The sequence below is a fragment of the Apus apus genome, chromosome 3 (assembly GCF_020740795.1).
Source record: "Apus apus isolate bApuApu2 chromosome 3, bApuApu2.pri.cur, whole genome shotgun sequence".
Taxonomy (NCBI): domain Eukaryota; kingdom Metazoa; phylum Chordata; class Aves; order Apodiformes; family Apodidae; genus Apus; species Apus apus.
The window spans coordinates 27785434-27797851 of NC_067284.1; the positions used below are offsets into that span (position 1 = coordinate 27785434).

Below are 12418 nucleotides of genomic sequence, written 5' to 3' on the forward strand. Positions count from 1 at the left end.
TTTAAGACAGAAAAAGTAGTGTTTTTTAAAATTTATTTGTAAACCTGAACTCTGTGGGTGTTCCTACACCTCTGACTGGGAGTTAAAGCAGCTTGGGCATGGGCAGCTCGGGGAGCAGCTGGCCTGTGGGAGCTGGGGCTCCAGCCCCGGAGCGAGGCGGTTCCCAGCTAACCAGGCAGGAGCGTGTTGCAGCTGGAAGCCCTTCAGCAAGGCATGGCGGCTGCTGGGCCTCGGGGAGGTCACAAAGCCACCGCAAGACTTGCAAGTCGTTCCGTGATGCACCAGGGATCCTTGAGGGTTACTGCCTTTCACTAGGGAAATCACAGTAACGTTAAGCAGGCAGAACACCAAAAAAAACGACTTTTTAGAACACTTTCACAGTTCTTTGGACATCTGACCCTAGCTCATAGTTCAAAATAATGGATGAGTGCCTGGGTGGGGATTTTTATGGAAAAGTATGCTAGCACCTCTGTTTGAAAACAAGAACTATCAAAACCACCAGCTGGTATGTAGGGCGTTACATCTGGATCATTCCACTGTCGAACTGGGACCTACTGGAACGCACTGGACCCCAGTGGGATGCACCAGGCTTTTCCGCCCTGGCTGCTGGGCTCCGCGGGCAGGAAGGCGTGTGGAGCCCGGCTGGCCCCTGGCTAGGGGCACGGCTGTGAGGACTGCCTTTCCTCCTGGAGACTGCCTTCCTGGGACGCAGCCCGGGCGATGAGCGGGCAGGACCTGTGGGTACGCGGGTGGGTACACCGGGCGCGCCGTCAGGCCCGTCTGTGGCACCAGGTGGGAGTCGTTACCCCCTGCACAACCGGCGGGTCCGACTGTACCTCCGAGTGTACCGCGCTGCCCAGAGGGACATTTTGCGGCCACCGCTGCCTGGGCAGCGCGTTCCGCACCCTCCGCGACCCCCGCCGGCCCGTCTTCTGGGAGGGCTGGGTGAGCCCCCGGCGGGGCCTCCTCCCTGCGGGCCCGTCCCCTGCCACAGGAAGGCTGCGGGGGCTCTGCCTCCCCAGGCGGAGGCCGGAGGTTGCTGCCGGGCGACCCCAGCCCCGCGGCCCGGGCGGGCCTGGCGCTGTCAGAGCGCGGCCGGTTCCCGTGGTGACGGGAACACCCCCCGTGCCCCCGCCCCTGCAAACATGGCAGCGGCGCGGCGGCTGCGGGCGGCGGCTCCGGCGGGGCGCGGCGGCAGGTGAGCAGCAGAGCGCGGAGCCGTCCCCGCTGCCCGCCCTGCCCGGCCCGGCCCGGCCCGGCCGCCGCGGGCGGGACACGCCTCGCACCGGCCCTCCTCAGCCTGCGGGCGGGGCGCCGGGGCCGTGGCAGCGGCTGGACCGGCCGGGGCCGCCAGCAGGCCGGCGGGCGAGGCGAGGCGGTGGCGGGGGGCGGGCTCCCGGCAGCACCAGGCAGCGCTCCTCCCTCCCGTCCCGGGAGCCCCCGGCGGGGTGACAGCCCTGCCGAGCCGAGCCGAGCCGAGCCGTGCCCAGCCGAGCCGCCCCGGCCGGGGCTCCAGAGGCAGCCCGCGCTCCCGCCTCGGCCCTCTCGCTGCCGGGACGAAGAGAGGCGGGACCCGCCACCCCCGCGCCCGCCATGTGGAAGCTCAACAAGAGCAGCAAAGTTCTGCTGGACGACTCACCCGAGGAGGAGGAGACGCATCCCCGGGGCCCGCCGCCCGCCGCCTGCGCCGCCGCCGCCTTCACGGCCCCCCAGGTAGGAGCTCCGAGCCCGGCGGGGGCGGCGGCGGCGGCGGGGCAGCCTCCAGGGCCCGGGGAGGGGTCGTGAGGCTCGGCCTGGCGCCCTGCTCCGCTCCCCTCCTCTCCGGCGGCATGAGTAATCACTTTTCCCAGTCCTGGATGCGCCGGCAGGCTGGCCGTGCTCCGAGAAGGGGGTGTTTGCGCGGGGCGTGCAACTGTCACCCGAGTTTTTGGGGCGCTGACTGGTCTGTTCTCCCCTGTTTTCTTCAAGTAGCCGGCCTCCGGCGTTGCTGGGACTTGCTGTCCTTCATTCCAGTGCCTTCATTCCGCAGGGTACTTTCTCTCCCAGCCCTAGGCAGGAGCACGGCAAGCCATCTGTTAAGCACAATACATTAAACAGTGATTTGTAAGAACGTAGTCTTCATTTGCAGATGTGTGCATGTCTCTGTAGAGCACTGATGTTTTGGCAGCATTGCTGTAGTTTTAATAATAGTAGTTGGTTATCTTTAAATCACCAAAATCTTATTTGAAAGCTTTCATTATTAAATGACGAGTTAAATACAACCAGTGACCTTCTCAAAGTACTGGTGGCCTTACCTGTCCGATCAGGTTGTATTTGTATCCGTTGAGAATCAAGAAAATACACTAAAAGAATGTTTGTTGATTTGCTTTCAAAAACTTGGTAACCGCTAGGCATCAGTCCTTCTCAGAAGCCTGTTTCACTGGCCAATACTTCCTTGCTGCTGTACTGATCTTCTGTTGCCACAGATGTTGTATGAGAGGTTGCAGGAGACCAGCATATCTAAAGCAAGCAGTTGCCCGGGGCTGCAACCCCGTAAGGTCTGTATTCAAAGGAAGGTACAAAAACCCACCCAACTTCCCTCCCTATAGCTGTCTTCCTACCTTGCTGAAAGAGCTGAAGTGTGTCTGCACCATCTACCTTCCGCTTGAGTTTCTGGTTGACCACTGCTATGGGTTGTCAACATGCATGGCTACTGGTCATGAAGAGCAGCCTCTCCCAATCTCGACAGTTATTTCCTCCATCTTCCAGGAGCCAAAATAACCAGCGTGCTCCCCAGTTCTGCCTTCCCTTGTCCTTTCTTCTGTGCACTGGACAGAAGAGCCCTAGCCCTTGCTGCTTGTTTGACTGTGAAGATTTGTATGGATGCACAGAATCTTCTCTTGTGGGAGAGGAAGAACAAATGGTTGTTTTGGAGACCCCCTTCTGGGGATGAAGAGACATTGTAGGATTGGAGGTGAAATAATCTCCCACAACCTCTCGTACAACATCTAACCTCTCCCTCCTACATTTCCTGTCTTCAGGTGCTTGGAAACCTCCACTGGATAGTTAAACTGAGCTGCTGACTTTCGGTATTCACAGCCCTCCTAAACTTGCCTTCTGAAACCCTCCTTGAACACCAACGGTCACTGGAAGCTTCCAGTAAATCCCACTGACTATTCACTGCTTCTGTTCTCTATCACAAATGCTCTAAACCACCTTTGAGGCTCCTGACCTTAGCCTCCCAGTCAGAAGATGTTTCTTCAGACTTCAGTCCTGACAATTCTCCCAGTCCTCTACTTTAGCCACAGAGGTTGGGTTTTCTTTGGTTGGTTGTTTTTTTGGTGGCTTTTTTTTTTTTGTCCTGCCTGAGTGTCTTTACTATCCTCGGCTTCTGTTCCATTAATGGCAGTCTCAAGTTATAATGGTGATGACAGTGATTTCTGGTGCAGATGGTTTGCCATTTTCATCAATTTTAAGAAAATTCCTTTCTGATTCTCATAGTGGAACTGGAATAAAAGATTCTTTTTTGACACTGGAGGTGGCAGGGAAAAAGTAAGTTATTCCAAGGCACTAACTGAAATATTCTTGAAGGTGGAGGATTCAGAAAAGTTAGCAAGGCTGTAGCGTAGCTTGGCACAGAAACCAGAGTGAATACCATAAGCTACTAGTTGTTTTTTCCTGTTAAAATCAAGATTTGACAACTACGGAAATAAAAAAAATCTTGGCAAAAACATTTAAGTGTAGTTATTTTAGAGTTTATGTACTCTTTAAGGAAGGGTAGGCTATATGGAAAACTATGACCACGTGATTAACAGTGTAATTCTAATCATCTATCAACAGCAGCCTCTAGTTTAGCTGTAGGTACAGTATGACTAAAACATGGCTAAGAGAGCGTCGAACAGAAAGCGTGAGATAACCAAATGTGCTTGTTATAGCTGATCTGGTTCACGGGCCTTGCTTTCAGTCTTTGACATTTTTGATGTTTCATCAGAACCTGTTTTTTGCTCCCAGTAGTATGATCGTAAGGGAGTGAAATCTAGTAATGTGTGTGTGGGGGGATCTGATAGTGATCTGCACTTCACTACTGCTGTGTCCTGACCCGCATCACCCAAACCCCTGAGTTTGGAGGACAGTAGCACCACCAAAACATGGAGGAGTTATCGGGCCAGTTCTCTTGGAACCTTAGCTGTGCATGAGCAAGTCTTGGTCTTCCTCAGCTGCTGCTCTAACTAGTCATGGTACAGCCTGTTTAAGCTGAATGAAGGATTACCTCATCAAGAAGAGGATAATACAGGACTTCCATAACATCCTGTTTTGAGGGCCAAAGTCTAGGTAATTTGACTGCTTTTTAGTAAATTGAGAAAGCCCAGATTTTATGGAGAAGCTACTGTTAGATTTCATTTCCTTTAGGTTATTTTCTGGTACGTCATTTGGTAATAGAGAAGATGAACCGTAGTTGTCACATTTTGACTTTGATTTATATGTTTTTTTTCCCCAACAACTATCTTTTGTCTTTATTTTGTTTTTTAATGGGCAAGTGAGAAGACAATCCTTAAGATCCTACCATTCATGCTATAAATAATGCTGAAACATTTTACTTCAAAGAAAAGAAATTGGTAGTCACATCTGTGTCATTAAAACAGACCAGGTTGAAAGTGTTCCAGTGTAATGAAAGGTTTGTGCTATATGTTGTTTTTTCAAGTCTGGGAAAGAGTGAAGGGGTTCTCACTGTGCAACTTAATAATTAGGACATTGCAACAGCAGACAGCAACAAATAATTAGACTACTGGAAGTTTTTTAAAAAAAACAACTCCAAACCCCCTTTGTTAATCTTCAGAAACTTTATTCATCCTATTTAGAGATGTGCCTTATCAGGGCTTATTCAGGCAGACATTTGAATTTGTAAAAGTTTGTACTTTTTAAATAGAAGACCTTAGTTTGGTCTAAAAAGAGAAGTTCTGGCAGTTCTGGTTTTGTAGAATACAGAATGGTTTGATTTTGTGCCAGGGGAGAACAAAAATTTTAGAACATAAAAATTGCAATGGGAGGGAACTGTCAGCCTCTGGCCACTTCTTAGCAAAAGTTTCTGCATACATTCAAGTACTATGATTTGTTAACACTTATTTTAAATAGTCAGGTGTTTCCTGAGATAAGAAAGACAAGTAAATTTTGAAGCAGTAGTTGTGTAAATAAATGAGTGGATTATAGTACATATTTTTTTTTTAGACCAGACAGTTTTGGACTGAATCTTAGAAGTTAACTTATGCTTTGAAGCATAAATATTTTTAATTTATGCAACAAAGGTACCTTATTGACTAAAGTTACAATTAATACATGAAGGCAAATTAACACATGTAGATAGTACACATGTATAAAATAAAATTAATGTGCTTTTTGTGTGTCTCTCTCAAAATATGCTAGAAATGTATAGTGATGCATGCCAAACTTGCATTCAGTTTGCAATATAGTAATTATGTTTCAAACTGTAGTTATATTTTTGGAAAGGGAAAAATGTTGGGTTTGGACTTCTTGAAGGCAATGGTTTGGCAGTCATGCCAAGTTCTTGAACTGCTATCATCTAATGCTTCCTCAGAGATGTCAATGCTGTGTCAATATCACATGTGACTCTGACATAAAATGGTGCTTGACTTTAAAATACATCTATATACCAGAGTAGTGTATGGGTGTCAGGCTGACCTATGTTATCTTCTGCAACTTTATCTCTAATGTAAAAGTATTTCAGATTCTCAGCCTTGATCTATTCTTCCCAATTATGTTTTTTGTTATGTTCAAAGATAATTTATGCAAAAACATGTTATAAAACTGAATTTTGTTTAGACTTGCTCACTGCATGTTTTAAAGTTTGCTGTACAGAATTTTAGTTATCTATTTTAATGAAGATGTTTTAAGTGTCTGGTACAATTTTAGTACTGGTTTTCATCTTAGAATGAGTCGAACTCAGGCCCTGCAGGAATGGGTGGGAGCTGAGCAGCATTTCTTCAACTAATACGTTGAATAAGGATATTTTTAAGTTAAAAAATAAAACAGTCAGTGTTAAACCAGCTAATGCCTTTCCTTCTCTTTCTAACCATTTCAGCGTGTCTCAGGCTTTGCCTGCAATACTCTTCTAATTCCTTCATACCTTCTCCTATCTGATAGCCTGTTTTTTCCTTTCATCAGAGTTGTTCCTGTAACATTTTGGAGACATTTTCTTGGCTAAAATCCATCACTTGCATTCTGACATCATTCTTGAACATTACGTTGTGAGACTGACAGCAAAGACATTTCTGAGCCCCTTCTTGGCCTGCCTTCCTTGCTTTTCCTCCTTTTTGTCCCATTCATCTTTCAGCAGCATCTTGAGTGGGTCCTGTTCTGGTCTCACTGTCTTCCTGAAGCTCTACAGAGCTGATGGTGCCTTTTGGGGCTTTGGGCTTTCTGTTTTTTAAATCCCTTTCATTTCTGAGGTGCTTGACTTTTGATTTATACTGTCATCTTTACACAGTTGACTCAGATCAGATCTGCTTCCCGCCTTTTACCCCATTTCCATTGGTTTATTCTGACTCTTAGAAGTCCTACAAAGCAGGTATTTTCTGGTTGGTCTCCTCCTATAGACAACATCAGTATCTGTCTTTTTCTTTCAGTCAAGCTTGTAAGCTGAAGGTTGTTGTTGGTTTTTATCTATTGTGCAAAAGAGAATTTATATCCAATAGTTTGCTGCTGCTTCCTCTATAAAGTCCAGGTCTGCTTTTAGTTTAAATTATTGTTATTTTTCTTTCTGTCTAGACAGCAGAAATTCTTGTGCAGACTCCCACTTCCCATCCTGATGATGATTACTTCCTCTGCAGCTTCTATGATCTGTGCTGCGTTTCTCCATCCCCTAGTTCCTGCAAATCCCACTGCTGATATTAATGTTGCTTATGGTGTAAAGTGTAAGTCCTCCTCATCCTTTGGTTTCCGTTTCTTCAGATGGCCTCCTTTTGTTTCAGATCATTTACATTCAAATGTCTGTCCTCGCTTTCAAGGTTTTTCTTAGTACATCCCCTTCCTCTCCCCTGTTTGTCATTTTTATCATTTGTTGTATCTTTCCTCAAGCCAGTTCTGCTTTACCGGCTCCAATCGCCTGGGTTTGCCAGCAGCCTTGTCTGTCTTCCTCCCCTCCAGCCTAATACAAAATGACGCCCTCTCACTAATCCACAAACCCCCACTACCTTCTCCACCTCATTGCTTGAGATCCACTTTCCCTAAGATACTTGTTGTATCTTTGTGGGGTTTTGCAAGGTTTCTGGAGGCACACTCTCCTAGGAGTGCTGAGTTTGTTACCATTAATATACAAACAAAATGTATTGTTTTTTGAGAAAGAATTAATGGCTTTAATCTATTTAATTATCTTCTGGTAATTTCTTGGGTTTTTCCTTGCTATTACAGAAACTATCTATTTGCCAAATTGTGCGAAGACATCTATAACACAAGTAGAGTTACTAGATGTTACTGAACACTTTACCAGGTAGACTGTCTTTCATTTCTCTCATCATCAGAGGTACATTTCAAACAAGTTTTGCCCCCTTTTTTGTGAGGAGCTCTGGGATGGGTTTTGGTAAGTCTATGGGGACTGTCAAAAGTGCTGATAAAAGCCACATGTCAAAAGGAAGCAGCGTGTTTGCTGATGAACACTATAACAAAAAATAGTGTTCAACCTGTTTTGCAGAAACTATTCATAGGAAAGAGTGGCTGTAAAGCTGCCCAGCAGAAAGGGACCTGGTGATGTTGGTTTTTAGGTGACTGAATTTGAGCCAGCAGTGTGCCCAGGTGGCCAAGAAGGCCAACAGCATCCTGGTTTGTATCAGAAATAGTGTGGCCAGTGATTGTCCCCCTGTACTTGGCACTGGTAAGGCCCCACCTCAAATACTGTGTTCACTTTTGAGCTCCTTACTACAAGAAGCACATTGAAGTGCTGGAGCAAGTCCAAGGAAGGGCAACAAAGTTGGTGAAGGGTCTGGAAAATAAGCCTTATGAGGAGCAGCTTAGAGAACTGGGGCTGTTTAGTCTGAAGAGGAGGAGGCTGAGGGGTGACCTTATCACTCTACAGCTACTTGAAAGGACATGGGGGAGGTGGGGTTGCTCTCTTCTCGCTAGTAGCTAGCAATAGGATGAAAGGAAATGGCCTCAAGTTATGCCAGGAGAGGTTTAGGTTGAATGTTAGGAAAAACTTTACAGAAAGGGTTATTGGGCACCAGAACAGTCTGCCCAGGGCAGTGGTGGAGTCAGCATCAGTGGAGGTATTTAACAGATGTGTAAATGTAGTGCTTAGGGACATGGTTTAGTGGTGGCCTTGGCAGTGCTGGGTTAATGGTTGGACTTTTTGATCGTAAAGGTCTTTTCCAACCAAAATGATTCTATGATTCTGAGATTCTATGCTATGAAAATGTTGCCATTGCTCATGCAAGAGCTTTTTTTATGATACATAATTTAACTGTCAACACCATGACTGAATAAAAATTGTCTGTCAGCGATTGTCTTTTTAATTAGCATCTGTTGTTTTTTCTGGATCAGAAAAAAGCAAATACAAACTTCTAGTATAGATAAGTTGTTAAAAATAATTGACAGATTTTCAGTCAGAAATTTCAGCAAGATGGAAAACTTTACTGGAATATTAGAATTTACTTCAACAGCAGTTGAAGTAAAAACTATTTTTTGACCTTACTTTGTTTCAGCTTTGACACTGATGGTATTTTGATCTTAATACAGCTGTTTCCATTTCTTGAAGCATATTTCAAATATTATAAATCGGGCAAAACTAAATTCTTAATGAGCTGAGCTTTTAAAAAATATTTTTAAGGTGTTTAATCTTTAATAACATTCTTCCAAAAATGTTTCAGAGAAGCAAAGTCTGAGTAAGATGTATTATAACCACTTGCTATGGAGATGTACAATAATGTGAACAATTAATAGAATAACCTCATGTATTGATGTAAAAACAGAGGGCATAGGAATCTAGTGTTCTGATGTTTCATTTTGTAATGCCAAAAAAATGCAGAACTACGAAAGTATTCTTATGTAAATAGTTACATTCTGAAATTAATCTTCTCCAGTAATTTTGGCCATTTATATAGATTGAGAATAAAAATATGGAAATAATTTAGTTATGCTCTTTTAACATGTAAAGGAATGTGAAGCAATGACTGAAGTGGTTCAATGAAACAGAGTTTTGAACGTACTTAAAAAGTTCTTGACAGCTGTGGATGCTGAAGGCAAGTACATAATCTTAATTTATTCAGTATTAATAATAATTTGAATAGTGAAAACATGGGAAAACTTGTTTTTAGTCTTCTAGTTGGTCTGCTGAATAACGGATAGTCGCAAAAAGCTGGAGCCTAGAAGATGAAAGTATTTTTAAATGTTTTAAATGGGTTGTCTGCTGTTTCTGAAATAGTCACCTGGATGTTTTAAAGTCAGTGGAGCGAAGTAGGTTCTTACAGAAATTATCTGATAAATTGTAGTTTAGAAGCATGTTTCAAGATTAATTTTGTCTACTAAATATATCCCAAGATGAAAGTATAATTCTTTAACATATTTAGAGCTTTACATTTTCCTTTTTTTAATGGACAAAATATTTTCAGTTTTGCCAAAGACTGGCAGAGGAAACTTGCAGGATAGGAATCACTGTCACTGTTTAGTTACAGTGGCACTTAAAATGGTTTATTGTCATAATGTAGATGTTTTTCTAAGTGTAGGGAACAATCTGGAGTGAAAAAGTATTATATAAGAGAAAAAAGAGTTTAAAATAACAAATTACTCTTGAGCATGAAAAGACTATAGAAATGCCTAGGTTAGTATTTTTCATTGGTGATATTAATTGGAAATTTTAAATTATACCACATGTACGAATATCTAGTTTAATTCACTCACTTGCTTTAGGGACATGCAAATGGAATATTGAGATCTAGCAGTAGATTAAATATGGGCAAGACTAATGAAATTATCTTGATCTCAATCTAGGCTACCTCTGCCAGAAAGGAGCAGAAGCAATTCATGGTTCAGCATGGGAGTTATGTCTGCTGAACACATAGCCTCGTGTCCCAGAAGAAAGCTATGACTGAGTAATGCATCCTTTATTTGTTCAAATTACAAACCTTGTTTTTCTTTAAAAGGCATGCTCAGTTTTGTGCAAGTGTTAAGGTACAGTTCAGCTTTATTTTTCATCTGTGTTAAAAGAATATGTTGAAGGGGTATAGTTGTTTCAGTGCCCATCTACATGTGATTGCTGTTGCTTCAGTTTCATGACTCAAAAAGCATATATCCACACATGAATTTTTCCAGGTGTACATTATGATATAGCAAATAAAATGAGGCCAAATGACACTGATTGCTCTCTTCTTGCCCATGTTTGAGTGTATTTTGCATTCATTTTGATTCAGTTCTAAACTTAGATAAGCAGGGTGACTTTTGCATTAATAATCTCCTTTAGTTTTGTTTGTTGACATTATAGCAAGATCCTGCTTAAATCCAAGGAAACAGTTTATTTTGTCAGCTGTATTTCAAGATGGTGATCTTACAGTGTGATCTCTTCCAAATCTGTGCTGTCTGTGATCAGGCTGTGTTCAACTGTTCAGTTTGTAATCAGCATTTTGGGAATCTTTCCAACTTCAGAGGTTAACCTTTAGGTTTGTAATTTCCTGAGTGATTTCCCCCCCCTCCCCCCCCCCCGCCCCTTCTCCTCTACTACTGGGGTTTATGGAATACTGGGAATTGTGTTCAATTCTGGCTTGGAGTGTGTCTGTTCAGTGGTGTTTGTTTTGTTTGTTGTTGGTTTTTTTTCCGCTGAAAGTATACATTTGTGTTTCATAATCTAATTTGCACTTACAGGCATAATAACCTAGGCTTGAAATTACACTCAGTCCTCAATGAGACGTGGTGATAGGCAGAGGGGATTTAATAGGTCAGTAGAAGAGTGAGAATTTTCACCAAAAGGACCTACTCTTTTACTGATAGCTTGTTCACTCTTAGTTTTACTCAGCTTTGACAGCTAGTCTGTGCATGATAGGAAGGTTCTACAACTCTGTGGAAGAAATCGATAATATAGCATTTTATGTACTAGAGCAAAAGAAGGGCATGCAGGGTGAATGATGCTATTATTTGACTTAACTCTTTGATGTCCAGTGTTTCTCATCTTGGCCTGAATTTTGAAAGTGAATGATCTAAAGAGACTAATTCATTACTTTGCCACAAAGGAAGCTGAGGGAAGTAGATTACAATTTTGATCTCTGTACAAAAAGGTTTGTGTGCTAGTTGAATTAATCCCTTGAGTACCTTATGGTTTGCAGTATGTCCAACAAAAGGGCGCTTGTTTCCTTATGAAAACACACTGTGCATACCAACCTTCCCCTGCCAGAACTAGAAGGCTATTCAAGTTGCTGATCAGCATTTCCCACTGGCGCTAACATTTAGTCACCTATTAGTTATTAAATACTAAAATGTGGTCTATGTTTTTCTTTTAAATTGAAGTAAAAAAATGAATTGTTGTAACTGTAAATTGCCAGGTATAAAATACATTGAAATAATTTGTAAGTGTTTAGTGTCAGCTCATCTTTTACTCTTTACATGTACCTGTATAGTAGATTGTCCCTTAAAGAAAATTTGAAAAACCAAATCACAGCTTCCCTGATATCTGAATAGTAACAAAAGCAGAGAATGTGTGTCAGAAGAGGGTATACTAATGTGTTCCACTGGAAGACACAAATTACTCTGTGGCATGGGCCACAGCTGGCTATGAACCCTGACATGTGCTCCTCCTGGGCTCTCTTCCTGGTGTGGGGTGTTAGTCTGTTTCTCTGTGCTTTCCCTAACTATGGATTTTCTACAAAACATTTGGAAATGTAGTCTCTTTGTGACTGCTGAATTCAAACCTACTGGCCAGTTTTAGTCAAGGGTTACTGTGAGCACATGGGATGTACAGATTGAGATCACAAGCACACCACAGTTGTCCAAGTCTCCTATTCTTATGCAGCGTGTCTTGAAAGGATGCTATGGATACTTGGTAGGTCTTCCACTCTCAAAAACGTATTTTTGGTATTGAATTCTCAACAGTTGCTTTCTTGAGAGTTTCCTGTGTTTTAATCTTTGTATTTGCTATCTTTTAACTTAGTGTTGTCTTCTTACTATCACCCTCTGCTGTTTGAGCATAGTTACTGCAAAGTACTGACATTCCTTATGAAGTAGCACCTTGTGGGTCTGTGAGTAGTAACACTGTATTAACACAGACACAGACTTAGTTGTTACACTTTTAAAGAAGAAAATAAATACCCCTTTTTTGTCTAGTGTTTATTGTGAATTATGTCTTTTATCAGCAATGGTATTCACATTTTATTATGCTGGCTCCCTAGCCACGTGAGGTGCTCAGTGCATCTCTTAGTTTTCCTCTAAAAGCCTGCACTGTGAAAGT

General features: G+C 43.1%; 1 protein-coding gene across 2 annotated transcripts in view; it reads left to right on the forward strand.

Moving 5' to 3' along the window:
- Positions 1 to 1327: 1327 nt before the first annotated feature.
- TDRP (testis development related protein) overlaps positions 1328 to 12418 on the forward strand; it is a 28442-nt gene continuing 17351 nt past the window's right edge. Inside the window, exon 1 of one of the 2 annotated variants that reach the window (XM_051613801.1) lies at positions 1328 to 1713. In XM_051613801.1, the coding sequence (XP_051469761.1) occupies positions 1594 to 1713 (120 nt within the window). In that variant the 5' untranslated portion in view covers positions 1328 to 1593. The remainder of the gene's footprint in view (positions 1714 to 12418) is intronic. The other variant, XM_051613800.1, reaches the window with a different exon arrangement.